At 33.0% G+C, this 27,867-nt stretch overlaps 3 protein-coding genes across 6 annotated transcripts; 1 reads left to right on the forward strand and 2 right to left on the reverse strand.

Moving 5' to 3' along the window:
• Positions 1-210: 210 nt before the first annotated feature.
• Positions 211-2,397, reverse strand: LOC102607659 (dihydroneopterin aldolase 1). 2 transcript variants are annotated; one of them, XM_006481561.4, is made up of 3 exons: positions 2,110-2,397; positions 752-997; positions 211-603 (listed from the first exon to the last, which is right to left on the reverse strand). In XM_006481561.4, the coding sequence occupies exons 2-3, from the start codon at positions 946-948 to the stop codon at positions 396-398; spliced, it is 405 nt and encodes a 134-aa protein (XP_006481624.1). In that variant the 5' UTR covers positions 949-997; positions 2,110-2,397; the 3' UTR covers positions 211-395. The 2 variants fall into 2 exon arrangements, with proteins under 2 accessions (XP_006481624.1, XP_006481623.1); XM_006481560.4 differs by having other exon boundaries at positions 752-953; positions 2,110-2,395.
• A 1,041-nt stretch (positions 2,398-3,438) lies between these two features.
• On the reverse strand, positions 3,439-10,601 carry LOC102607366 (ubiquitin carboxyl-terminal hydrolase 8-like). 3 transcript variants are annotated; one of them, XM_052443169.1, is made up of 13 exons: positions 10,253-10,601; positions 9,490-9,699; positions 9,204-9,339; positions 8,830-8,889; positions 8,640-8,735; positions 7,467-7,811; positions 7,215-7,355; positions 6,874-7,044; positions 6,301-6,558; positions 5,671-5,819; positions 4,769-5,320; positions 4,299-4,572; positions 3,439-4,126 (listed from the first exon to the last, which is right to left on the reverse strand). In XM_052443169.1, the coding sequence occupies exons 1-13, from the start codon at positions 10,558-10,560 to the stop codon at positions 3,944-3,946; spliced, it is 2,883 nt and encodes a 960-aa protein (XP_052299129.1). In that variant the 5' UTR covers positions 10,561-10,601; the 3' UTR covers positions 3,439-3,943. The 3 variants fall into 3 exon arrangements, with proteins under 3 accessions (XP_052299129.1, XP_052299130.1, XP_052299131.1); XM_052443170.1 differs by having other exon boundaries at positions 3,439-4,063; positions 10,253-10,600; XM_052443171.1 differs by having other exon boundaries at positions 4,004-4,122.
• Positions 10,602-22,879: 12,278 nt separating this feature from the next.
• On the forward strand, positions 22,880-27,005 carry LOC102607071 (uncharacterized). Its single transcript, XM_006481558.4, has 4 exons — positions 22,880-23,622; positions 24,277-24,432; positions 24,609-25,295; positions 25,675-27,005. Exons 1-4 carry the CDS (start codon positions 23,215-23,217, stop codon positions 26,776-26,778), a joined length of 2,355 nt encoding a protein of 784 aa, XP_006481621.1. The 5' UTR covers positions 22,880-23,214; the 3' UTR covers positions 26,779-27,005.
• Positions 27,006-27,867: the final 862 nt, after the last annotated feature.

Raw genomic sequence — 27,867 nt, forward strand, 5'->3', positions numbered from 1 at the left:
ATGAAATTTATGAAATGCTTAGTTTTATTAATTAATTTTCATTTTAATCAGCCATACCTTCGTTCTTCAGGAATAGTTTAAAATTCTTGAGAGTTTGTTTTGGAAGCCAAAGTGGTTTTTAATTAACGAATGATCCCAAAAACAAAAAAACAAAAAAAAAAAACAAATGAATAAAAAGTGAAAATAAATTACTATCTTAAGATAGAGAAGAAAAGGAAAAGACAATAACTACTTATTTATAATATTAATTCGCACGCATTCAAATATAGCTATATTTGAATTTTTTACCAACTTAACGTTTTGGCAACCCCCAAAAAAAAATTGAACGAAAAAAGAAGACTGAGATCATCAATGCTTGATGTAGACATACAACACGTAAATGTTATGCACCATGCTCAGCAATTTGGTGCATCAACACTTCTGTGTCTGAGGATCTCAATACCCAAGTAATCAAGAGAGCCTTCAACGGCAACATGAGGCTTCCCCACTTTCACTCGAACAGCCGATATTTGAGGGTACTTTGTCAGAGTGGTGGATGCGATGAGTTCAGCCACTGACTCGAGCAGGTTATGCGGTGGTCCTTCCATTATTTCCTTAACTATCCTGTTCGTTCAGGGTTAAAAAGAAGCCTAGTGAAAACAAGGCATACAGTTACAAAACCACAGAGATAATTGGCAATGACTGGTATTTGAAGATATATCTACCCAGCCAATTTCAGTTCTATAAACAGTGGTGTAAAAGTTTTGCCCACCTGTAAATTGCAGTATAACTAATAGTATCTGCCAGAAGGTCAGTTTTACCAGCTTTGCGAAGATCCATCCAGGCATCTACATCTACCACAAACTTCTGGCCTAGTGTCCTTTCTTCTTTCTTCACACCATGGAAACCATGGAACCTCAATCCCCTTAATATAAGTTTATCTCCCTTCATTATCTCAATATCTTCCATAGTAGCTGCCGGCAAAGAGCAGAATTACTAGTTAACCCAAAAAGGCTAGCTGAAATGTAACAAGCATCAAACAAAGATGTGAAGAGGGATAGAGTCAGGTGAACCACATTCATGCTCAGGAAGCAGGAAGACATTCTCTAACATTTAAATTGAAAAAAAAAAAAAAAATCATAGAGGTTGTTGCAATGATGAAAAGATTAAAATTAGCGAAATCCCATGTTCTTCGAACAAACAATTGTCAACATCTCTTCTAAAACCGCTTCCTAAATCTCTACTAAATGGCATGCTTCATGGATAACATATTATCAAATAAATTGTCATGAACTAGGAAGCAACATAACAGAGCAATAAAACAAATACTGTTTGCCCGCAAGGGGTCAAACTTGCATCATAAGATGGAATAAAGAAATCCAACTTTCAAAGAAGTCATGGTCGGCCAATCGAAATTATTGTTATTCTTTTAAAATAATGTCTTTCAGGATATGTTGGGGCTGCCAAGCTCTACTTAACTTTGAAATCACACAGCAACTGAAGTGTTTGTTAAACAACCACTTATACTTTTAGGCTAATACTCAATTTAACTTGATAGCTGGTGATTCCATTAAAGTCACAGAACCTCAGTCCTAAACATACCCATAAATTATAGTAACAAGATGTTCACAAACTTCGGCACAAAAAATTCTTTAGCCAAAGCTCAAGGTCAAAGCAGGACAAGAAACCCAGCAGGAAGTACAACTTCTGAACAGATAATTCATGTTTAAAATACTAGCCCAATAATCAGACAATCCTATTTCTAATGATTTTCCTTTTTCATACCCAGAGACGGACAGAGTGGAAATATGAAGACACAGAGTTTTAGCATATTACAATGCTAACAACAATGTACCTACCCAATTTTTTTTTTTAAAAAAACATAGTACTCCAGCATCATTTCATCGAACAGTGTATGTGCGTATGCCGATTATCCCAATTCCAATGTGAACCCATTTGTGTATTTTGACAGAATAAAGCATAATCTGGACAAATCAAAGCGAAACAGAAGCTAAAAATTGGAAAAACTATCTACCTACCCAGCAAAAGATACATAACCCACATAACAAGAGTGTTAATAATAAGTGCCCAAGAAGGAAAAAGTTCCAGTTTAGGAGGAACAGTACATACCTAAGTATTGAGAGCAAGAGGAGTTGTTGCAATGGTACTGAGAAAATGAGGATTTGGATATGAGCGTCTAATTTGAAACGGGAATGATTACGGTTGGTAAACTTAGTTGGTGGATATGGTTTGATTGGGACTTATGGCGCGTTTACTCCGGGGAGTAGGGGACCGCAATCCGAAATTGAAATTACTGACCGTGTTTGCTTAGTAAAATAGAGTCGAAAATTAGAATGGGAATCCTAGACCCACCATAACTTGAGAATGAAAAATGAGTGACTCGTTCTCAACTCTCACGGGAGGGGGTCAGAATGAGTTCCCACCCATTAAAAAGGATTAACCATTTTGCCTTCTCAAAAGTAAAAATGACTATTTTAACTTTATTTATAATTAATTAATATATTATTAATTAATATATTATTATAATTAATTAATTAATATATTATAATTTATTGTTATATTATTATTAATTAGTTAATATAATTATTACTGTTAATTAATATATTATTATTAATAATTATAATTTTTAAATAAATAATCACAATAATTAATATATTGTTATAATTAAATAATTAATATTATTATTAGTTAATATATTTTTATAATAATTATTGATATAATTATTATAATTAATTAGCATATTATTAGGTTAATTAATTAAAAAATTTACAATTAGTTAATAATATACTATAGACAGTAATTAATAATAATAATACTTTTTGAATAAATAATCACTATAATTAAAATATAAAATAATAATTATAACAATAATTCATTAAATATTTTTTAATAATTTGTTACAATCTCACACATTCTAATTTCGAATCTTACAATTTAAGTAAACAACTTATTCTAATTCTCATTCTCTATTTTCATTCCAGCTTATTTCCATTCTTACCCATTGCAATTCCAGTTTTGTAAACACACCAGTACAGTAATCGGACATTGTTAAAAAAAAATTATTGTCAAATAAAACAAGAGAAGTTTTGCGCTTTATATATGGTACACTATTCATCCGCAAATGTAGTGCATCTTAATATTATTAATTTGATCAAGTGTTTTAATCCCTATTACTATTATTTTAGTGCCCAACCAATTCAACCGGTCGTGCGATATTTAACATAAAATAAGATAAGACAAGAATAACACTTATTCATAGATGGGGTAGACATTAAGATGAGTAGCATCCTTCTTAAAACACAGTTAAGAACCAAATAATAAAAGCAACTGCAACTGGTCTCCAAACTTCGGGCCTTGGTATACCATTAGGGTTTTCTCATTCGTCGGGGGAAGGCATCACTAAACCCAAATGAACAAGAAGTAACAAAAATATTAATATAAAAAAAAACGAAATCAAATGATTAAATTTTTCCCAAGTAACAATCTCCAATTAGGGCATCACTTGCGATCCTCACTGTTAGGAAAGAAACCAACAGCTCCTCAAACACAATTTGCTGCAATAACCACAAGCTGCAGACTATATAAAATGCTATATCAGTACGTCTACAACTGCTAAATATTTTGACTAAGAAACTGATGAATCATAAAAGTTACACTGTGATCGGTGAAGAAATATATGATTAGGGGGACGCCGCCCAACCTAAAAAGAAAAAAAGAATATGAACCATATATACATGTTTGAAGCCGGTTAACTTTTTACTGGCACATTTTTTTAACTGTACAGTGTCTAGCTTAAACACTGTGTCTGTGATTCTGCTTCAAGCTGCAGGCAGAAAGTTGCTGCTGCTTCTAAATCTTAACCAGCAAAAGGCTTCAAAAGGACAGGATGTTGCTCTCTTCCTTGATATCGGATTGTGAAGAATAACTATACATATGTGTGTTTTTATTTGACATCAGAGACTCTCTTGTAAAAAAGAACATAAGCTGCAGATGTCTTAATATTGTCCTCACTAACTGGATAAACCCTGTCGTCATCAAACTCAAACCATCTTTTATGCCCAAGCTGCACAGAAGTAATTTGTGTTTTTAGATACTCGTACTGCTTGAAGGCTGAATGATAGTCTATCTATGACCAAGGTAAATATGAAAAATTGTATTTAAAAACATTTTGTAAACAGGGAAAACAGGATATTTTCACTGCACTGATTCTATGAGCAGCAGCTAATAAGAGACTGTAAAAGGTAATTGGGTCCAAACAGTCAGAGAAAACAAATATGAAAGGAATAAACACAACTTACGTCAACAAATGCAGTATAGTGACCGCCCCCCATGCCTCCATAATGATTGCTTATTGCATACAGCACATAACGATTAGACAGCTGGCTGTTCTTACAGCAAACGTAATTTGACAGATCAAGATCGTCAATTGGAAAGTCAACATATGTATCCAGCTTGCTCTTAAAATAGCGGCTGAAGGAGAACCTCTTTAAATGAATAACCAAAATGTCAGGCGATCTCCAAAGATCTAATTTTTTGCTAGCTTGCCAATGCTTCTTGCACCTGGGGCAGTACCTGAAATTATGCATATTTGCAAACATCCATATGAGAACAGGTAACAAGAGTATGACCCAAAAAATTTAGTGTACGGCTAGACAATATAAATTACATTTGTGTACATAAAAATATATTGTTGTGGATATCAAAAGAACTGAGCAAGATACTTGGGTGCATATAGTTAATTAGTTATAATATAGTTGTACACACTAACCACATGTCTTCTGGTCCCAAGGGCTCCTCCTTCAAGAAAGCTTCCAGGCATTTATACAAAGAAACAGATTCTGGAGGCATCCTCGTGAACAGCTGTGGCTTGCAAACCTCCATTAATGAGCTGAGAAGACATGTATCATATTTTTCAATCATCTTTTCTGGCCATTGAACATGTATGGTCAATGGCTTGGCAAAATCTGAGATTGATAATGGCTCATTCATTTTTATCTCTGTTGGTCGTATTGAATCCAAACGGTAGAATCGGAAGTCATCACTCAAATGTGGCTCATCCCCTGCTTCACTACTATCTGAGACTGCATCATTATCTGAGACTCTCGAGCTGGTAACATCCTCCACTATAGAATCTCCATTATCTATTTTCCCGGCTTCATCAGAGAAATCTGAGTCATCTCCCACAGGCATTAGAAATGGATCAAGTAATTTCAAAAACAGTTTACGAATATCAGATCCATTAGTAAGATCAGATAGCCTTCCCACAAGAGGGGTGCCGAATATTTTCCATTCCAATGATAACCTCCCAAGATGGCAAGACCTGACTCCAGCATGATTAAAAAAATAATAATCAGCAACAACCATAGTCATGAATCTTTGGAAAGAGATGAGAAAATAATGTTTAACCATCTTTTTAAGGCATGAAAGAAGTTCATGTGTGTATTAGCCATGATCAACTCTAAATCATCAAGTTTCTGAGGTCCTCTATAGACATGCAAGTTTTGGAGGCAACTTGTTGAGGTATAAACACACAATATGCACCCTTCATCCACTAACATCTTTTTTCACAAAAAGAACAGGACAGAAACCAACAGTAACCTATCAAACAGGGTGTAAAATCACTTGAATCATCATATAAAGCTGCTATAACAATAATAATGGGAAGCTTACTCTTCCTTCCTTTCATGCAAGAACAAAACCAAGGAGGGTGTCTCACTATCTTTTGGTAAACGATAAGCAACAAGTTTGTCTTCATCTCTGATCAATCCCAACAAATCAGATGGCTCATCCAGCACTCGAAAAATCTTACTCCTGTATATCTGCATGTCAGCCCATATATTTAGAGCTCAAATAACGAAGCTTCAAATGTGAAGATACACACAAGCACAAATTGAAAAATGAAATTGAATATAGAGCCCCCAAATTTCTTAGCTTCCCATATAGTGGTGAAACTTATAATCATACCAAATAAAATCATTTGATGACACAAGGATTAGCATAGCATTCTCTAAATAACATATTCTACATCCATATATAAATGCTGCATAAAGAATTATGGTATTTGAGCACCCATGCCTTTAAAAAGCAAATCCCCACAAATATATGACAGAACGAGTTGGCAAAGAAGTTTAACAGTGACATTATATACATAGTGCTAAGAAAGGATCTACACCAAAAGATAAGCACCCTAAGCATAATGAAGTGATTGGGAGGCCATGCTTTGGATCTAAAGCCCAGATGACAGATGCTCCTCAAGACTAGTAATACAGCAGTATTTGAAACCATAACTCTCATAAATACCTCAGCCACCAACAGCTTTTCTTCATTTCTTAAAAAACATTTGGTGCTCAAAGCATCAATAAGATCCTGAAACCTCCCGTATTTTGGTACAGTTACAGTAAACGGAGCTGGCATCGTACTCCCATCAGTGCTTAAAACTGTCACAGTCATAGTCCTCATTGTTGTTGAAGGAATAGGTAGTGACAGGTACATAAGTGGATCGAATGTGACAGACACCTTATTGCAAACTGGGCAAACCAACATTGAACGGTACTGACCCTATAACAAAAGAAGAACAAATGTAATCCTAAGCATCAAGGGAAAATGAAACCATCTTATCATATATCAAGAAACAATTTAAATCAATCAAATAAATAGAAACGAGAACTCTTTTAAAATCATAAAATCCGGGAAACTTGGTTGGCTTCTTAAATTAGTCATTTGAAAGCCATTCCAGTGGCAGCCACTAGGAGGGCATCAAGAACACCAAAACTATAGAATATCTCACTATAAAGAAGCGAGGACTACTACTGCAAAACCAGAGAGCAAAGTTATATTAGACAGGTGAACCTTATATGTTAGCCGAAGGCTTACTTGGCACAAGTCAACTATGATGGAATCATTGCGGGCCCGGTGATTCCTCCAATATTCTTCAGCTACTTCTTCTTCTGGTCGTCCCTCTGCATCCTTAGCTTCTAAGTATGGCTTGCATTTCACTCGATTTAGATCTTCATGGAGTCCATCCAATAAAAAGGCCAGAAATTCCTGGAATACAGGCTCTCAAACATATTAATAAATAATCTTCGCACATCCCAAAGTATCGTAAAGAAAATAATCGTGCACGAGCGCATCTACAAGTAATAACACGTAGCCATGTGGATGACAGAATGAAGGGTACAGAAGCATATTTAGTTAAGCTAATCATTTGCACTAACTTGGGAATCATGCTGATTATAGCCACTGAACTGAGGAGCAAAGTTAGCTAGTTTTAATTTGAACATTCTTGGAGCCACTGGAATTCCTCCTGGAGCCCATAGTTTCCTTATAAGGTCTCCAAATGCTAAAGCAAGCTCACCCTGAAAATGGGAAAGGCAGTAAAGTTAATGTCTGAGAAGTGCAAAGAATGCAACAATACTGGAAAAAATGTTCAATAGGAGCAACGTAATTTAAATGCAGATGTCGCATACGTTCAACCCCAATGGATTTTCGTAATTTATTTCTTTCTGGTAGTCACCAAGGAAGTAATCAACAATCTCCGGGGTATGTGCCAAGCACTGGATTGCACTATTCATAAAGCAAGTATTTCCAAGATTCCGCAATCCTGTCAAACCCAACAAACAGACTCCTCCATTGCCACTGCCACGCCGCACGGAGTTGGAAGAAGTTATATAAGAGTTCAGATTATCATTGCTCCCATTTATCTTCACTGAACCATTGCAAATAGAATCAATTATTTTGTAATGTTCTGCCATCTCATCATTTGTCTCCCCAACTGAATCTGAAAATCCATGGACTTGCAATTGAAGGAAAACCTGCAGGTAGAATGCAGGAGAAAATTAAAACATATATTTCCTAAACTGTTTTCAGGCATTGAAAATATATAGCTTGCAACACATGAACGCTTAGAGAGTAAGCAAAACCAGTTTCACTAAGAATTTGTAATACAATATTTTCATCAACAAGCTGCAGCAATCAAATCAGCAGCCTTCAGAAAATTACAACTGCCAAAGTTACCTAATATGATCTTGGGGTATTAACAAAATATATACAAATGACACAGGTCTACGTTAGAAAGGAAAATGATTTTATCATCTTCCTTAAAGAATTTTAAGCGAAAAAGAAAAAAAAAACTTTATCTTTTCTACTAACAGCAAGGTGAGCCCTCTAGTACCAGATGGCAAAGTATACAATCTTTCAAACGTATATAAGAAATTGATTTACCAGACTTTTATCTGAAAAATTTATAGAGAAGTAACATTAATAGAAGTGAATATCTCATTCAAAGATATATATTTTTAAGGAAAAAATGTTCTCTCTTTCTTGCAAATCCAACCTTTGCAGATTGGAAGATGTGTTCTCATTTAACTACAATGGATATAAAACATATCAGATAGTTAATGAAGGGCTTCCAAACCCATGAAAGTTGAATTAACATTAATAGAGATTAAGGACCTTATATTCCATGAGTATATTAACCAAGCATAAGCGAGAAAGTCCTATATTTTGCTTGTTACTGATGCTTGGCAGCCCCAAAGAGACAATAAATGCATGATTTCAGAAAGAAATATTTTGTTTTTTTTTGGGTGGGGGGGAGGGGGGGGGGGGGGGGGGGGGGGGGGGAGAGAACCAGCTATTTATACCTCTTCACCTGGTTTTGCTGAGAAATCATCTGACATAGTAACTCTATCATTCATTAAAAACTGAGTTGTCTGGCCCGAGAAGTCCCAAATATACAGCTGTAAAATTAGTGAATAAAAATTACTAAATAAATTTTCCCAACATATTAAACCATTTCAAAATAAGATAACAATCAATTGTTGTCAAACTCACCATCTCGGACACAGAAATGAATAAATTGCAGGCTCTCTTGTAAAGATCAACCTTGTTGTCCTGAAATACAATGCATTATGATACGTAAAGAACAAAATTTTACTCAAAGAAAATGATTGTATTGGAGAGATAATACTTAAGATAATGAAAAACAGAAGAATATAGGTATTCTAATTTCTAAATAAATCAAGTATCAGATCTATCAACAAAAACCTTATACCACCACAACATATCTGAGAGGGACCTACAGACTGCACAACAAACAACGAGATCTCAGTGCTCAAACTCCCCATGAAACCCATTCATAAACCAAATGTCACGTTTAAGCAAAATACAGGACCAAATGAAAACAAAGAATAGAACACAAAATTGACCTCCAAGCTGATCTTCACTAACAAAGAATTTGTTTCCTGCGAAACAGAAAGCCTAATTTGTAATGGAAACACATCCTGCTCATCAGCAGCAAAAGAGCTCCCAAAATCCTTCACTGCTGCTTTAGAATCATTGTGCCTGTAGAAAGAGCAGAATAAATCAATGCCAACGTGAAACAATGCCACCAGATTCTACCTAAGGCTCATCCAAATAAATAATCAGGTTCATAAAAGAGAAAAGCAAGAATGAAACACAGCATAACAGAAAAGTGAAACAATTCTTGCTCACCATTTAAGAGCCCGCAGCCACATTCCTTCAGGAACTAAAGCATATTCACGAACTGAAACTCCTCCTTCCCCACAATCACTATCCACAGACCCCTCTTTCTTCTTCAAATGCAACAGAATCTCCAAGTCAGTATTATCATCGTTAGACGAAACTTCATACAAAACACCTCCTACTTTCTCAGCAAGAAGGATTTGCGACTCCTTCCACCACCTGAAATGCAATGTAAACACTTATGAGACCCCACAAACAAGAGATGTTTTCTTTCTTCCTGACTGCACTGTATTGTTCCAGTTCAATCCACACATATTTCCACTTCCATAAGCCAAATGACTCTCTCAGCCTACATCCAGCACATCATTCCAAATTCACTTATTCACAAAAGCCCCCCCCCCCCCCCCAATTCACCCACCGAGAAACTAAAATCCAGAATTTTGTTTTCAAAAGAACACATACAGTTATAAATTTTTTTTTTCCTTTTCAGAAAGTCAACAGATAAAATATCACTAAAAATACATTCACAGGAAATAACTTATTCTTTAACTTTTAAAGGACCAACCAAACAACTTACCTTCTCTCCGAAGTTTCTGAAAATCACAAAATATTATAAAAAATTGCATTTATCTCGTTGAATGGTTTTGTTAAAAAAATAAAATGAAATCTTAAAGGAATCCTAGTTCAACTATTTTCCTTCAATTTCTCGGCAACCAAACAGGAGAGGCATCCAATACAAATCAAACAAAACCGACACGAAAACGAAACGCACCTGTACGGAACAAGATATACTTTCTGGCGGTCATCGTCGTCAAACAAGCCGCGACTGTTCGTCGCCGTTGGCTGACTAAAATAATTATTTTGGCGGGAGCTATTACTATAATCAAACTCAAAAAGGTGATCGTCGCCTTCGGAGGAGAAGGGATAGTCATTGTCCATCGCGGAGAAGAGGCCCGCTAGGGTTTTGGACAGGAGCGATTTGCAGAGGCGGAGAGTGGAGAGTGAGACACGCGAGAGAAAGCGCGTGGTGTTTCTGGTTAGCAAAAGCGACAATTGGAGCTTCTCTGCAAGTCGGGTCATGAAAACGGTGTGTTGTCGTAGAAATGGAGGTAATAATCGATTCGGATTTTGAATGATAATTTATTAATTTTTTCAGTGCTTTATCATTTAAATCCTTAGTCTTTTACATATTATTAAATCATGACAAAGATTATTTATTTCATTAAACCGGCCCTGACCTTCTAACAAATGACGACATTGCCCTATTGTTTAATAATTTACATCATATCACAGATGTCCTATGGGTGTGTTTGGCAAATCACATTAGCGAGTATTATTGATGGATCCAGTATTAACTAAAATGAAATCCATATTTGATGATTTATGAATCTAATAATCTACATTATGGTGCAATATAATGTATTACAATGTAAATTGCGGTTCATTGTGGATCCCAAGTTTGTGTAATACATTAATTTTTACCTAAAATATTAATAATAAATATATTTTAATTTTTATTATAACCAAAATACAAAATTAAATTATAGTATTACATTATATTATTTAATAATACTATGTTTTTCTTTTGTAGGGATGACGCTATGTTATATTTATACATTAGTAATTAATATAAAATAATTAAATAATATTAATTTATTAATATTAAATTTATACAATATAGTATAATAGAAACAATATACAACATTATTTTAACACAATAGTAATGTCATATGGTAAATACAATACAGCTGCATTAAATAATGCAATCTAATGTACCAAACACATTATATATGTCTTATTCGTGTTCAATATAAATTAGATCAATATGAATCTCATCCATCTATTAACCATCTTAAAATAATCTCAAATTCTAACTTGATCCGTTTATTTAATGTGTCACTCGTTTAACATATTTTTAATTTTTAACTATTTTCTAAAAGATTTGTAGCGTTACCAACTTAAACTCTTATAAACTTTTGTCTAAATTTCTTTAAAATATGAAATAAAAATATAACATAATTGCATGAAATAAAAATATGTCAATATGATATGTCAATCAAATGGTTAATTATGTTATAAACTTATTCATACATTATAAACTCTGAACACACAATTATTCTAAAACACGTAATACAATCTAATTAATAACCATTTCATTATAGATCAAATTAAACTTTCTAACACATGCTATATTCATATTAAAATACTGAGTCGTGATATAAATTATCACTTCTTTATATGGGTTCGTAGACTATTACAACAGAGCAACGAAATCTTTAAATAAAAATGTGTGGTAAACTACGTGCTAGTTAAACAAAATGAATAAGTTGAGGAACCTATATGATAAAAGAGCATTCTCGTCTTTCCCCCTTTGCGAAAGCAACAGTGCGGGGCCGTGTGGAGAAGAGGTTGTGACTGGGGAGGACAGGTGGCCTACACGTGCTTGAGTAGCGAGTGAGGTTGAAGAGGATTGGTGTAGATCGTTCTGGGTGGGTCTGTATAGACTGTAATAATCGGTTAAGCTTTTTAGCGCTCTCCACCGTACGGTGAATGACACGTGGAATAATTATTGGAGAATGGGGTCCTCAGGTTTCAAAAATTTTGAAGAAGTTTTTTTTGGATAATCTTTGTTTTATTTGATTTTAAATTTTACACCCAACTCGAAAGTGATAATTATGAATTAATGTGGATTAACCGTTTAATTAGTGTAATTCATCCTCTGCATTATCATCTCTTTTCGTTTTTCATTCATTATTCATATTTATCCACAAGTAAATTATACATTATTGTTTTTTTTTTAAGGGAGCATTTCTTATGAGGAGATCAAGGCCCAATGTTTGTGAATGTTTAGTTTTCTTCAATATTAAAAAGTAAAAAGACATTACTTTAATTATATAACAAAAGGTGGTTTTAAGATCCCAAGATGAGTCTCAACTTGAGAGTAACATTCATCTTTTAAATAGGAGTCTTAATTTTCTCGATTATAAAATCCATTATTAATTAGATTAATGATGCGTAGCACTCATGACTTAACCGGTGGGGGAAACAATCAATCAGAAAACGGTTAATTTACTGTTAAATTTGGCTGTAATGTCATTGCAATTTGTAAGCACTCAACTACTTTTCATGCAAAGGGCAAGCTCAGGCCCAAGATTTATTAGAACACAAACAATTTGGACCACTTTTAGCCCAACCATTTCAAATTTCGGTGCAAATCAAGCCCAATCAAAAGGGTAAGAAAATAAAATGTCATGTTACTCGTAAAATATGAAACGAATCCCACCCACCTTGACAAAAAAAAAGAAAAAAAAAATCTTGTAAAATTAAAGCAACCAAAATTTTTCTTCTACGATGTCACTTGAATATTTTCTTCTTTGGTAATTATTACTTCAAAATTTCTTAAAGACAAAATTGGCTTTCTTTTAATGTCAATACACTTGACTTTGCGTTGCATTTGATCATCTAAATTCTCAAGTCCATTCAATTATATTTACGTGCATGTTTCGTTGTTCTGCATTTATTCTGCATTCAAGAATGGCATGCTTCATTAATCCACTCACATTGAAGACACAGCAACGGCCAACGGGCCCTTGCTTGCTTTTGTCAATTTCTTTTCACCTTTTCATTTCTTGCTTCCCAGTTACCATGTCCATGGCCACCAAGCTTTGCTTTAGGTTACAATATCATCATAAAAATCTTTAAAATCTCCATACATCTACGATAAATATTTCATAATGTCTGCCACGACGTTCAAATTCAAGTTCACGTTAAGCTCACCATTAACGTCACCATGACAAGAAAAATTTACGTTACTTGGAACAATTTTACTAAATCCGTCCAGTAAAATTTTGTCACGTATTGCAAATTAGTTCTCTTACTATCACAATCACTATATATCCTGATCAGTCAACATCGAACCAAATTAAGCTTTTTGTCAAAGCTAACAACTGCTCGTTGGCCCTAAAAAGCTGTAAGATTCAATGGGTTCCTTTGTATAATCATCAAGCGTATAGCCCTTCTGAAACCTTCACCTGCATGGTCAATAATAATATTTCTTTTTTCTTTCATTTTCTCAGTAACCAAACATCTCATCCGTAAAAAGTTAAAAACGAAGACAATTCAACAACTGGGATGTCTTTCTCACATCCATTCGAGTTCAACAAGTCCACACACGTCTCCATTACCACAGCTTGCATGCATCATTGTCGGTTGATCTTTGGAGAGACAAAATGGTGACAATTGGCTGACATGTAACGCCGCATTTGAGAGAGAGAAAGAAATAAAAATAAAAAGGAGAGATTGATTAATTGACATCGTTGGATAACGGGACGTGACGGCACCACCAATGTTCTGAACCCTGGGATTCTCCTACATTAATTTAAACCGATGATGATCCAACAACTTGAGGATGAAAATGATCAAAAAGCGGTAAACGCGGCCCTCGTGCATCAAGTGTCCTCATGTGTCTCCCAACTAATGGCCTGTTTTATTTTAATCTCCTGTGTAATCATTTCTTCCCATTGAACGGTCAAAAACTTCACAGCCCATCTTTTTATTATTATTATTATTTTTTTATAATCCTAACCAGAGGAATTGGAGAACGCCATAATTGACTGTGGAGAACACTCACCCCCACCACCACCTTAGCTACCTGGCAATTAAAGAAATTAAATAATTCGTGAAAGGCATTGATTTTTATTTTTTATTTTTTGTTTTTTTACTTTCACTACAAGTGCCTAAAATGAACATGATATTTGATATTTGATGATGATCCAATACTATTATAAAAGAACGTGATATTTCAACTTATTAATCCAAAATCCTATTGAATCATATTCAGACTAACATTAATACTAAGAGAGAAAAAAAAATTAATAGCATGTCATATCTCTATAGTCCATGCACGTGTGCCTCAAATACTTAATTAAATCGATAACACGTATATTTGTATGCGATGTGTTTTCAAAAAATGAAAATGTTTCTCTAAAAATGATATAAAAAATAGTGTAAAACCGGTTGTAACCCCTAGTCCTGCCCGCCGGAGATACCAGCTTCCCCACCAATTGGATTGAATCTGATTGGTGACGTGGCCATTAACTCGCTTTTTTTTTTTTTTCTAAAAATATCCCTATTTTTAATTTTTTATTCTAAATTGGGACGCTTTTTCCTATGAAGTCAACATCATTTGCTTTGTTTTGTGGCTGCCCTGCATCTTTGTCACTACCAAAATTCCACATATGAAAGCGTGTGTATGCTCTGTTTTCTACTGGGTGTTTTTAAACATTGTTTTTTTTTTATATTCGGTGGTGTTGTTGCTTTCAATGTTATTGGTTTTTTAAAAAAACACTTCTTGTTTATAAAATGCTCTTGTGAACGTCAACAACATTGCATTGGCGTTTCTCATTCGTTTCCATATTCTTTATGACAATAAAATCTATATATATATTAATGCATATTAGATATTATATTGAAAACGTATTACTAAATATATATATATATATATTCTCATCGAACATTACAAAATTAATAAAAGATAATATATGCTCATCTTTGTAAGTTATAAATCTTTTATTATTAGTAATAAATTTTTCATTATAAATTCGAACTTATGTCTTAATTTGATATGTACAAGGTAAAATTTAAGAAATATAATTAGAGGTAAGCCTAAAGAGAAGATTAGCATGAGCGGTAGCTTGAACTAACCAATATAAATTTCTTTTGGATCCATAAAAATTTTTTTTAAAAAAAATTATTAGTTTAGGCAATTTATTAGAACATTATTATGAAAATTTATGATCAAGGACGAAATTAACCTGCAATTATTATGAGGGAGACGAATCCAAAATTAAAATTTAATGTTTCTATCAAGCCGATTATGCGTCGCTAATGGACAAAACCTAGTTGCCAAGCATATACTCATCCAAAAGCTATATAAAAGTTTCATAGTAAGATTCAATTTTCATGACATAACAATTGATTTGATTTGTTAAAAAAAATAGTACACAAAAATTAAAAACTTTATGAGAGTCTTATATACACTTTTTTTTTTCTTTTACACAAAGTTGTGTAAAGATTTTCCATGGTTTGGCTCTTTTCTTCTTGTATCGGTGGCACACGAACAAACAGAATAAAAAACTAAGAAAACGACTATAAACAATAGAATATAAAAAAGGATTTTTTATTGCGTAATAAAAGACTTAGTCAACAAGACTTTGAATGGATAATTCGATGAGGTTTCTGACACAGAGCCAGCTATTTGTTCGTAGTTTCCCCTTTTTGCTAACCACTCTTGTCCAAAATTTGGACTCAGAAGTTGGCCGGTTAAGTCAATATTTTTATTACACAAAAAACAAATTTAGTGTTTCTTAATTATTCTTATACTGAGAATCAAAATAAACTGAACAATTATGCATATGAAAATAAATTATAAAAGACTTCTTCTAGTATCAATGCATACGTAAGTTACAAAGCCAGTAGACCAAGATCAGTCTCGACTCTTGATGTTCATAGCTAAATTCTAATTCAAAAAATATATGTTTTAAATTTAAGAAAATTTGACCCTAAAAGCCTAGTTGAGTCGTTTTTAAGTAATTTTATTTAGTCAACTACTTAAGTTCAAACCCGAGAAGAGCTAGATGGTTACAAAGTGATTTGACTTATTCCTTTATTCTTTTAAGAGGGAAAAAAATTAAGAAAGTTTAATTTTAGTTTTGAGATAACAAGTATATCAAGTTAAGAACTATATTAGACTTGTTTTTCGGCATTGACATAATTGGATAGATTCTCCTTCTCCTTTCCATAACACCCAGTGACATTGAAACTAACTAAACATATAAATTAATTGATTTATTGAAAATAAAGGAATTTAAAATTTAAAATACCGAAATTTTACGCCTAGTGGAAAAAAGTAAAATTGACCTCTTCAATTAACATTCTTTTTTTACAGTATTTATATGCAATGTCCGATAATAACAATAAATGCAAGTATCGATCCGTCACAAACAAAGTTCTAATGTGAAAATTTAAAAAAAAAAGTAAGAAAATTAAAATTTAAAATGTACGCTTAAGGGTTTGTTTGGTAATATTATAACTTTCGAAATAATTGTTATTAGTTGTGCTATTAAAATAATTAAATGTGAAGAGACCCAATCAAATGTTTGGTAAATGTTATTTTTAAAAGTGCTATAAATTTTAAAAACAACAGTATGTATTTAGTAAATCTTATTATTAAATTGCTATAGTAACGTAAATGGGTAAATTGGATAAAATATTGAATAAAATTTATTTACACATGTATAAACATGTATATAAAATTTTTTTATTGTGTATATATAATAATTAAAATTTTTAGTTTATATTATTAATTTTATTTGTTATTTTGTTATCTCATTATAATTGGTGAAAATAATAATCTATTTTAAGTTAATGATTTTATTTTCTAATTAATAAAGATAATTTTATATTTTTTAATAATATATATATATTAAATATAAAATTAATTATCAAAATTAAATTCTGAAAAAAAATTCTTCCTTATTTTTCAAAATCTATTATAAGATAAAGTGATCTTGATAAAAGTAATTTCTAAAAAAATTATTAAATATTAAAATTAAATTTTAAATTTTTAAAATTACTTTTTAACCTATAAAAAATAATATTAAATTAACTCAAGTGACTAACGAACAAAAAGAAAATAATTTACCAAGCAGCAACAATAATAATAATAATAATGCAAATATCGAGCTGTCACAGGAAAAAGCTACCTTCTGCCATTAGTGGGGTCGTTTTTTGGAAGAAATAAAATTGTCACACATTCGTCCGTTTTGTGGGGACCCAACTCCACCTTTTTCTTCGATTTGTGATCGCTTTTTATCCGAGTCCCCTCTCTATCAATTCTCACTTTAATTGACCAAAAAAAAAAAAAGGCGAAATAAATTTATGGTATAAAAACAACGCAATAAACTATTTCTTATTTATTAGTTTATTTAATACCATGTATTATTTTATAATAATTATTAATTCTCCAAGTTGGCCCTTTATTTCTACCTTATTAAATTCGTATCTGTCGAAAAATATGAAAGTCAAGAGATCCAGTTTCTCTTGATGTAAAACCAAAGTCTTCGTAATAATAATTTTTTTTATAGTCAAGATAGCTCTTACTTTAGTTTGCAAGTGTGGCCTAGTTCATTAATGATATGCTTCAAATAGTTTTGGCTAATGCCTTATTTCAAAGAGTTGATCAAACCCACTAATTGTGGTGATGGGACCTTCAATTATTTTTCTATCGAACCCTTTTTTTTATTATTTTTTTCAAAGCAAAGAAAAATGTCCACTCTTGGCTTCTTTCACCTAATTCACAATAATGCATAAAATAAGAACCAATAAAACCATTGACTAATGGCTTCTTTTAGACCACACCCAACATAATGTAATGATATTTTATATTCACATGCTTTTGGCTTTTCAAGTGGTCTAGAATCATATGTCCAAAACAGTGAATATTAATTTTTCAATTAATGGAATCATTTGATTTGATGATGCATAAGGGATTTTAATATCAAATTCTACTCCTAACAAACGTTGAATTAGTAACATCTCTTAGTTTGATGCAAGAAAATAATAATCGGTTCAAAATTCTGATTTTTTTTTTTAAAGTTAAACTGGGTTTAGATTTATATTTTAAGTCGTTTTCACAAGATTGATAGGAATATTCCATAATCCATCATGGTCATATATAGCCAATAATTTTTCAATATTAATCTGATAAGTATAAATCTGAACTTATGGGAATGACAATGAATTCACAGTAAATTTTTTGGTTTAAATGTTCTAAAAATAATAAATAAATAACTGATTTCAACAAAGACAATGTGGCAACATTGAATTATCAGCTCTTAGGCAATTAAACTGGCCATTGGATGCAAAATCTATATTAAAAAATCATTTGAATGGTTGAGTTTTCATCAATGTTTAGTTATTTGCGCAGAGTATTATTCATTATATTTCTTCTTCCACACATGGTTACGCTATCTTGTTTAATTGGTCGAACTTTAATTCTTCGCCTTAAAAAGTTTATTATTTTTACAAAAATTAAATTTGAAATTGAACTTTATAGAAAATACATGACTACTAATTGACTTAATTGATAAGCGTATTTAAAATGTTACAATGAAATAAAATTAGGATTTTAACTTCTACTTAGGTTTCGTTTGGTATAACTTTTCAAGTAGAGCTCGTTTAATTAGATCTATTGTTAGTTGAACTTTTACAAATAGAGTTTTTACTCAAAAAAATTTAGTTATTTGGTTGTCAATGAGATCTTTTATTAAACATTTATAAAATTACTATAATAGATAAATTTTTTAAAATTATTTTATAAAAAGAATAAAATAAGATTGTTAAATAAATAGAGAATAATTTAGATATTTTGACATTTAAATAACTTTTTAACCTCTACTTCTAAAAGACTAAAATTTAAGTTTTTGGTAGTAGAGTTCAAAATAACTTATTTAAGATTCAAAAGCTTAAAAAAAAAAAATCAAACAACAATAAAAATTATGATAAGAACTTATGAGATTAAATAAGCACTTATGACCAATAATTATGTCATTATTACATACTCAAATCAAATACGATACTAATACCATGTTAATGAGAACAATCAAAGGGTAACGTGGTTGAATTTCTCTTTCTTTTTATTTCTTTATTTTTGGATAAAATATACCCTCAACTATTTATTATTGATTGGACAATTTTGATTTTTGAGCCAAGCTATCATTTAAATTCTTAGTTATGACAAATTATGAAACCCATAAGTTAAGTTAAAGCATGAATCTTCATCACGATGAATAAAATCATTCATAATGTGAGGTTAATTAGTATATCACTTTCATCTTGCTAGTTGCCGTCCCAACACTCAAATCATACGGGCATGCCCAAATTCTAAGGCTCTAAATTAAATAAAGAATAAAGGAAATGAAACTGACCCATGTAAGCATTATATTGCATGTGAATCAATTGTTAACCTTTCATTTTAATTGATTCTTTCCCTTTGCAAGTAGAAAAGAAAATTCTAGAAAAAAGGAAAATTAAAATCATGTGATTTAAAAAAAAAAAATCCTAACCCTAGCTTTTAAGCAAAAAAAAAAAAAAAATCCAAACTCGTGCCAACGGAGCACATGTGTTGCACATGCAAGTCAAAAAGGGTCCAGTGCTAGATGGTCATCGATATCGCTTTAATACTAAGTAACAAAATTGGTGGATCGTATTAAAACATTGATTTATAAGTTGCACACAAATTCAAAAAATTGTAATAAAATCTTTGGTTGGTTGAAATGTTATAGGCAATAATTGTTCCGTTGAACATTGCGATCACTAATTCAAAGGTCTAATTATGTTGCAACTGTGGTATGATACCACAATTGTTTTCAACCATTTAATCCAACTAATGCAATTGTACAACTGTAAATTCATACCACAGTTGCAACATAGTTTTGCCCAAATTCAATCACTTATACATTTGATTTAAAAATCATTAAATTGTTCAATGAAATAAGTAGGATAAATAAATGACATGGCAATAAAATAGGATCCTCTCTTTTTTTTTTTATTCTCTTTTAGATTTCTATGGCCAAAAAGAAACTATTATTTATTTTTATGATAACATTAAAATTACATAATTAAATAGAGTTTGCATCTTAATTGACGTAATTAAGATTATTATTGATTTTTTTCCATACAATCACTGAGTAACACATCAAATGTGAGATTAGTTGGAATATTTTGTATTAGCTGACATTATTTCAATTTCTTTTTCACTTGTTTTTGGGTCAATTTATTGTCGTCAGATTAATATATTAAAGTAGGTCTTGACTTTCATTCGCAAACCCTTTCACATTTGAAACCCCTTTATATTAGTATGGTTGTTGAACATTTTGAAAGATTGACAATTATGGGACCAAAGATTTATCTCGTTCATTCACACTCATTCACAAAATAGTAGTGGGGCTAGAATTGTACAGATTTTGATTTAAAGATTCATTAAATCTCATTGCGAAAATTTTAATTTATATTAATGGAAGTACGTAGGATATGTGTATAATTAAACAAAAGTGACTGAAACCTTATAAAAGGTAAATCAAATTTATTTAATATTATGGTGCCACAAATATTACGAGTTTTTTTTCTTCTTTTTTTTCAAGATATATGGTATGTGATACGGCTTCTAGTAGATTAGTTGTTGGATTAATAATAATCCTTATACAGTAATAAAATAATGAGAAGTAAAAATAGATTGATGATTTTTTCTGTTTAACCTAAGGTTTAGCTTAACGTGGAATGGAAATGGAAAATCAGAATGATTATTTATTGTAATTCTCACTCTTCATTCTGATCTAATCCATTTCAATTTTAGCTCCCTTCAATTCTTACCCATTTTGATTTATAAGAAGTAAACACAATATCTAATTAACGGTTTTATTTGCTATTGCATGAGTGGGGTTTAACTTGGTGGTGAATGAATGCTTAATGAGTTATTGATGGTGCTTGGTGAGTTGCCAATTTGGTAAATGGCATAACGAGAAAGACGTTAGAAAATATATATCTTCAAAAAGGGAGAACAAAAAAAAAAAATTGAAATCTTTTGCTTAATTATCAAATCTCATCCGTTTGCCAAGTTACAGAAATTGATAGCATATCTTGTTAAAAATGCATCACCTGAATTGTTGTTACCAAACTAATGCGTGGACGTTCGATGGATGAGACAAATTTTGCCCAAACGTCTTCCTGACCAAAAACAATTATTTGGCTCTTTCCCCTTAATGGTAACAAATTAAATGTCACAACCATTATACCATCTATTTTTGTTCCTTGCAACTTAATTTTCTATTGCATTTGTTTATTATTTTTTTGAGATGCGGCGGCACACAGACTCTTCACTGTTCACGCGGTGTCAACTTTGTGATTCAGAGGGCTATCAAATTATCAAAATCAAGTTGTGGGGTGACGTCTAGTCTCGTTACTAAAATTTTATGAGGCTTTGCACTCGGTTACAAAATTAATCAGTTAAAAGATTCAGATTTTTAGGTAGAAGGGTAGTATAAAAGAGTGATTTTTAGGTGGAGGGTATTATAAAAGAACTCTATTCATGCAGTAATAAATAAAAATATTGCTGGTTTTGCATCAAATATTTATTTCATTTTTTTTAATTTTAAAAAGAGAGATAGATTTGATTTTTGTTATTTTTTAAAGGATAGGATTCTTTCTAAAATAGAATTGTCTATTATTTCAAAACATTGGAATCTTTCTGTTTCTATCAAAGAGTAAAACGATATCCGAATTCTATTGTTCTCCGGTAAAAAAAAAAAAAAAAAAGGATAAGTTTACCAAAATAATCATAATTTAAATTTGAAAATTTAAATTGTAACTAAAAAGTTGTTAAAAAAAAAGAAAAAGAAAATCCAAAAACCGCAGCCATACCAAAACTAACCTCGAGAAAATGGATATTGTGATTTTGGATAAATTGAAAAAGAATGCAAAACGGAAGTCAACTACCCTCGCTCTGTCGTTAACACGCCGTTACTTTCGGGAGACCTCCTCTTCACTGCTTCACTCCCTTTAACCCTATATACCTACCATTACCACCTTGTAGTTATAGCTTCTGTTTTGAGATAATAACACCCAGATCCAGAACTTTTACGAAACCTACCAATAAAGACAAAGTATCAATATTTTCTAAAAAATCCTAATTAATCCAAAAATAATTGACTGATTGAAAATTAAAGAGTAATATTATATCTATAAACTCTTGTAGAAATTATTTTTGTGCAAACTAGTGTGCCGTTAAAAAAAATATAAAATAATAAAAATAAATTATGTGAACTAAGTGATGTCTTTATTCAACCACTCACGTAATATTAATTTTTATAAAAACACGTAATATAAAAGAGTTTGTAGTTATATTATTAATAAAAATTAAAAATTAAAGTGGTGCAAAGACATTGTCAAAAAATCTTGACGACTACTTACTTGAGTAAAAGATATTTTTCTTCCATATTATAGTTCAAAAATCTATAAAATCTGATTTAAAAATCTACTTTCACTAATAGTATCAGGGTATTAAAATTACACTCTTATTATTCATTTTGTGAAAAAATGTAAAGAGTGTACATGAGACTCGAACTAGTGCTCTTAACCGTTTCTTTAGTGGAGTAGGACTACATTACACACAAACTTAGTCAACATTCTGCGAGGATCTGTATGAAAAGAAAGTATATTTTATGATTTTAGTAGTTATTTTCTTTAAAATTGAAGACCGGGACTCTATTATCCTCTTTTTGTCTCCTGTTTTAACCATAGTTAACTTTCTCCTTCTCCTTCTGCTTTAGTGCTCTCAGACTTTAACCCAACCCAACATCAAACAACGTTCACAACTCTCTTGTCTCTCCCTATAACTCTCTCTTTCAGATACAAACAAACACCCCCATTCTCTCTCTATCACTAACGGCATACTCTCTCTCTCTCTCTCTCTCTCTTGTGGAGTTCTTAAAGAATTTTCTCGGAAAATTTCTCTCTGCTTAAAAAGATTTTTTTCTTTTCTTTCAAAGATTTGTCATCATTGGCTCTCAATTCTAACTGGGGATTGTCCCTCTTCTCACGTTTCTCAAGAACTCGAGGATTTTAAGGTTAAGCGTTCGAAGCTATTAAGGTTTTTGTCTTTGTGGGAATTGAGGTGAAATGGTCGTGAAAATGATGAGGTGGCGGCCGTGGCCGCCTCTGGTGACGAAGAAGTACGAGGTGAAACTGGTCGTAGGGAGGATGGAGGGTTGGGATCTGGTGCGGGGGGAGGCAGCAGAGGAAAGCGACAGATTAACGGTGGAGATTCGTTGGAAGGGCCCGAAAGTTGCGCTGAGCACTCTGAGAAGGACGCCGGTTAAGAGGAACTTCACGAGAGAAGTCGAGGTTGTTGGTGTTGGTGTTGGTCGACAAAACGACGACGTTGCTGTTGTTGTTGATGATGACGACAATAATATTCGTAGTAACGGTGTCGTTTTGTGGGACGAGGAGTTTCAGTCCATTTGCACTTTTTCCGCTTACAAAGAAAATGTATTTCATCCATGGGAGATCGCTTTCACTGTCTTCAATGTAAGTCTCTTTTGTTTTCATTTTTAAAATTTTTCTCTATTTTTCAAATAGATATTTTGTGGGCTTGATTTCAATCTAATAAAAGAATTTTATTCAATTGGATATTTAGATTATTTTGTGTTTGAATTTGTTGAATTCTGTTGTAATCTGGGAGATATTATATGATAAATATGTAGATTTATTATTTTGTTACTGCAGTTCCTCTGATTGATGAATAATCATGTGCTAATTAGTGTATATGTGCTATTCTTATTGAATTGATTTCTATGGAAGAGTTTGGATTTAACATTACATATTATTATTTCTGTGATTGATTTGGTAAATGTTTGTGCTATTGGATTAATATTTTATTTTTTGGGAGATTTTGTGTTCCTTGTGAGAGTTGACCTTTTGGAGTTTTGCCAAGCCTTTGGTACTGAAAATCCGTCTTTTTTCAGAAAAGGATATTTTGTGTTGATTCTGAACCTTTCGGGACTTATTCGTTTGACTAGCAGCCCGCTTTTTTGGAGCCATAAAAAATTTGTTTATCATTGTCGATATTTTAAATCAACTTATGATTGGATTAGTGTAGTTTGTTTCTGTCTATTGATTTGAAGAATTTAGTAGCACAAATATATTTCGAAGAGACTCAATATAGCATCTTTGTAAATCCAGGGTTTGAACCAGGGGCCAAAAGGCAAGGTTCCTGTTGTTGGAAGTGCATCACTCAACCTTGCAGAGTTTGCTTCTGCATCTGAACAGGAGGAGTTTAAACTAAACATTCCTCTTACAATAGCCGCTGGTGCTGCAGAGCCTTGTCCTTCGCTATGTGTATGTGCCTTTGCATTTTTCTTAATATGAATTTCCATGGTAGATTGTAGTTTTCAATCATCCGGCATATTTAATTTGTTTACCTGTTATGTGATGATGTAATAGTAGGCTTCTCTATTTTGTATGTTTTCTGACACTTTGCACTTACTGATTTTGAGTATTTTCCAATTATGTAGGTATCACTCAGCTTGTTGGAACTTAGAGCTGCTCAAGAAACGACAGAGCCAGTGCAGAGAGCAATAGTACCTGTTGCATCGCCTCCTCAGTCGGGAGAACCTGCCTCTGCGGATAAGGACGAGCTTTCTGCAATTAAAGCCGGTCTTAGAAAAGTAAAAATTTTTACCGAGTATGTTTCCACCAGGAGAGCCAAAAAGGCTTGCCGTGAGGAAGAGGGTAGTGATGGCAGGTGTTCTGCCAGGAGCGAGGATGGGGAGTATAACTACCCTTTTGATTCTGACTCACTTGAAGATTTTGAAGAAGGAGAATCGGATGAGGGCAAGGAGGAATCCAGTGTTAGGAAATCATTCAGTTATGGCTCACTGGCTCATGCAAATATTGCTGGAGGATCATTTTACTCCAGTACAAGGATAAACACTGGCGATGAGGATTGGGTGTATTACAGTTATCGCAAGTCTGATGTGGGCTCCTCAAATTGTGAAGATTTAACAGCATCAGTGTCTGAACCATCTCTGTTGCAAAGTTCAAAGCGTAGCATACTTTCTTGGAGGAAAAGGAAGCTAAGCTTCAGATCTCCTAAAGCCAAAGGAGAGCCATTGCTGAAGAAGGCATATGGAGAAGAAGGTGGGGATGACATTGATCATGATCGCCGGCAACTTAGCTCTGATGAATCTCTTTCTCTTGGGGTAAGAATAAAATCTTCTCTTTCTTTATGATTTCTTGTCAACGCTCATGATTTATTGTGGAACTGTATGTCGGGTGGAAAAAGGAAAACAAATTTGAACATCTCTTGATCATCTTGAATGATGAATGGTATTTCTTCATCTTCAAGACTGTATGACTACCCGTGAGATGCTTATTATGTATGCTTGCCAGATGAATATTATTTTCTATACCCAACCGGCCCTATCTGGAGGAACATTGCTTTGGTTTAAATTTCGGCCCTATACAACTGTACTCACCAACTTTAATGTTATGATACTAGGATAAGAAATGTATAGTATGAGGATGATACACAAATGAGAACTGTGTGTAAGTAGTAATAATGACAATTATTTCTTGCAGAGGCATAAGACAGACGAGGATTTCTCTGCAAATCAATCTTCAGTTTCTGAATTTGGGGATGACAATTTTGCTATTGGAAGTTGGGAGAACAAAGAAGTAATAAGCCGTGATGGACAAATGAAGCTTCAAAGCCAGGTCTTCTTTGCTTCCATCGATCAGCGAAGTGAGCGAGCGGCAGGTGAGAGTGCTTGCACAGCCCTTGTTGCCGTGATTGCTGATTGGTTCCAGAACAACCATGGTCTCATGCCAATTAAGTCCCAATTTGATAGTCTGATCAGAGAAGGCTCATTGGAGTGGAGGAACCTCTGTGAAATTGACACTTATAGGGAGAGGTTTCCTGACAAACACTTTGATCTTGAAACAGTCCTCCAAGCCAAAATACGTCCCCTTGGAGTGGTGCCTGGAAAGTCATTTATTGGGTTTTTTCATCCAGAGGGAATGGATGAAGGAAGATTTGACTTTTTGCATGGTGCCATGTCATTTGATAACATATGGGATGAGATCAGTCGTGCCAGTTCAGAAAGTTCAAGCAATGAACCTCAGCTTTACATTGTTAGTTGGAACGACCATTTTTTTCTACTCAAGGTTGAACCAGAAGCTTACTACATAATTGACACACTAGGGGAGAGACTCTATGAGGGATGCAATCAGGCTTACATTTTGAGATTTGACAACAATACTGTGATTCACAAACTACCAAAAGTTGCTCAATCAACTGATGAGAAATCAACTGGTGATCAGCAGGTTGTGACAGCAACAACAGAACCCAAAAAGGAGGAGGGTTCTGTTAAGGGAGAACTTACAGCTAAGTCTGAGGAACCCATAAAGAGTGAAGAGGTAGAGGAGGTTGTGTGCCGCGGAAAAGAAGCTTGCAAGGAGTACATCAAGAGCTTCTTGGCTGCAATACCGATTAGGGAACTGCAAGCGGATATTAAGAAAGGTTTAATAGCATCGACACCTCTTCATCACCGGCTACAGATTGAATTGCACTACACAAAGTTCTTCCAACCTCTGCGAGAAGAAGCACCGGCAGCAGAAGTGACGACGACAACAGCCACACCACCACAACCAGTTGAAGTTCCAATAGCAGTTGCTGCTGCATAGAGACTTAAATGTAAATTTGTAGGAAGTGTGATTACTCTAACCTCTTTTCTTTCTTCTTCCATTTGCCTTTTTGTTATGATGTGAATGGGTTAACAAAAGAGGAACCTGTTTGGACTTCCTTTTTTCCTTTTTTTCCCCCCTCTTTTTACGAAGAGGGATCTTGCAATGTATCCTTTGATGTGAATGGGGTTTAACAAAGTGGAAATGAAGAGTTGTTTTTGCTCTAAGCATGGTTGAAATGTTCCAATGTCTAATATTCTCATATCTAAAGGGGGCTTCTGTTCTATTGCCTTGCTGGTCACAACAAATTGCACGTTTTTATTAATCAAAATTTCCTCATCATTTATTATCTTTACTAGATGGATCAGCTATTGTTGTTTAAAGACAATATCATGATAAAAGGTAAGCTTTTTGTTAAAAATTTCCAAAATTCACCTTCCGCAAAAGGGTTTTTTCTTCAGTAGATTATGTTTGCCCGTGGGCTGCAAACTGTTTTCTCATCTATTTTATTCTCCCAAGTAGAGGTTTCCTAATACATGTGACGGTAAGACAAAGGATTCTAGCTTAGTGAAAATTATTACAAATTTTTCAATTTTTTTTTTTTTTTTTGAGAAAAATATAACACTTTAATTAATTCTACAAAGTGAATAAATACACTAGTCTTGCATCTTTTTAAAGATAAGTTAACTAGAGAATGAGCAATGACATTACATGATCTAGGGGCATTATGAACTCTGGTATAATTAAAAGCCCTGAATTTTTGAAATATAAAATTTTGAAATTTGAAGCAAGATATTCCATTATTCCTTCTCCCCAAATGGGGAAGCCTGTAAGCTGTAAAGAGAGCTTTTCACATGACAAAAACATTCTTGAACATGCAAGTTTCCTTCTGAGGAAATATTCCTGAAGTTGCCCGTTTGTATGGAATTGCAGTGCACGTTTCCGATATGCCATCCTCTGCTACTTGGTCAAAACTTCCCATGTCAAAAATGTTGTCGGCACCAGGAACAAGTTATTCTCATAATTTCAAAAATATCTAATGGCTTGGCTTTTTATTGGTTCTGATTTTTGCGAACTGCTTTAAGTTAT

This window comes from Citrus sinensis, chromosome 6, assembly GCF_022201045.2.
Source record: "Citrus sinensis cultivar Valencia sweet orange chromosome 6, DVS_A1.0, whole genome shotgun sequence".
Lineage (NCBI taxonomy): Eukaryota > Viridiplantae > Streptophyta > Magnoliopsida > Sapindales > Rutaceae > Citrus > Citrus sinensis.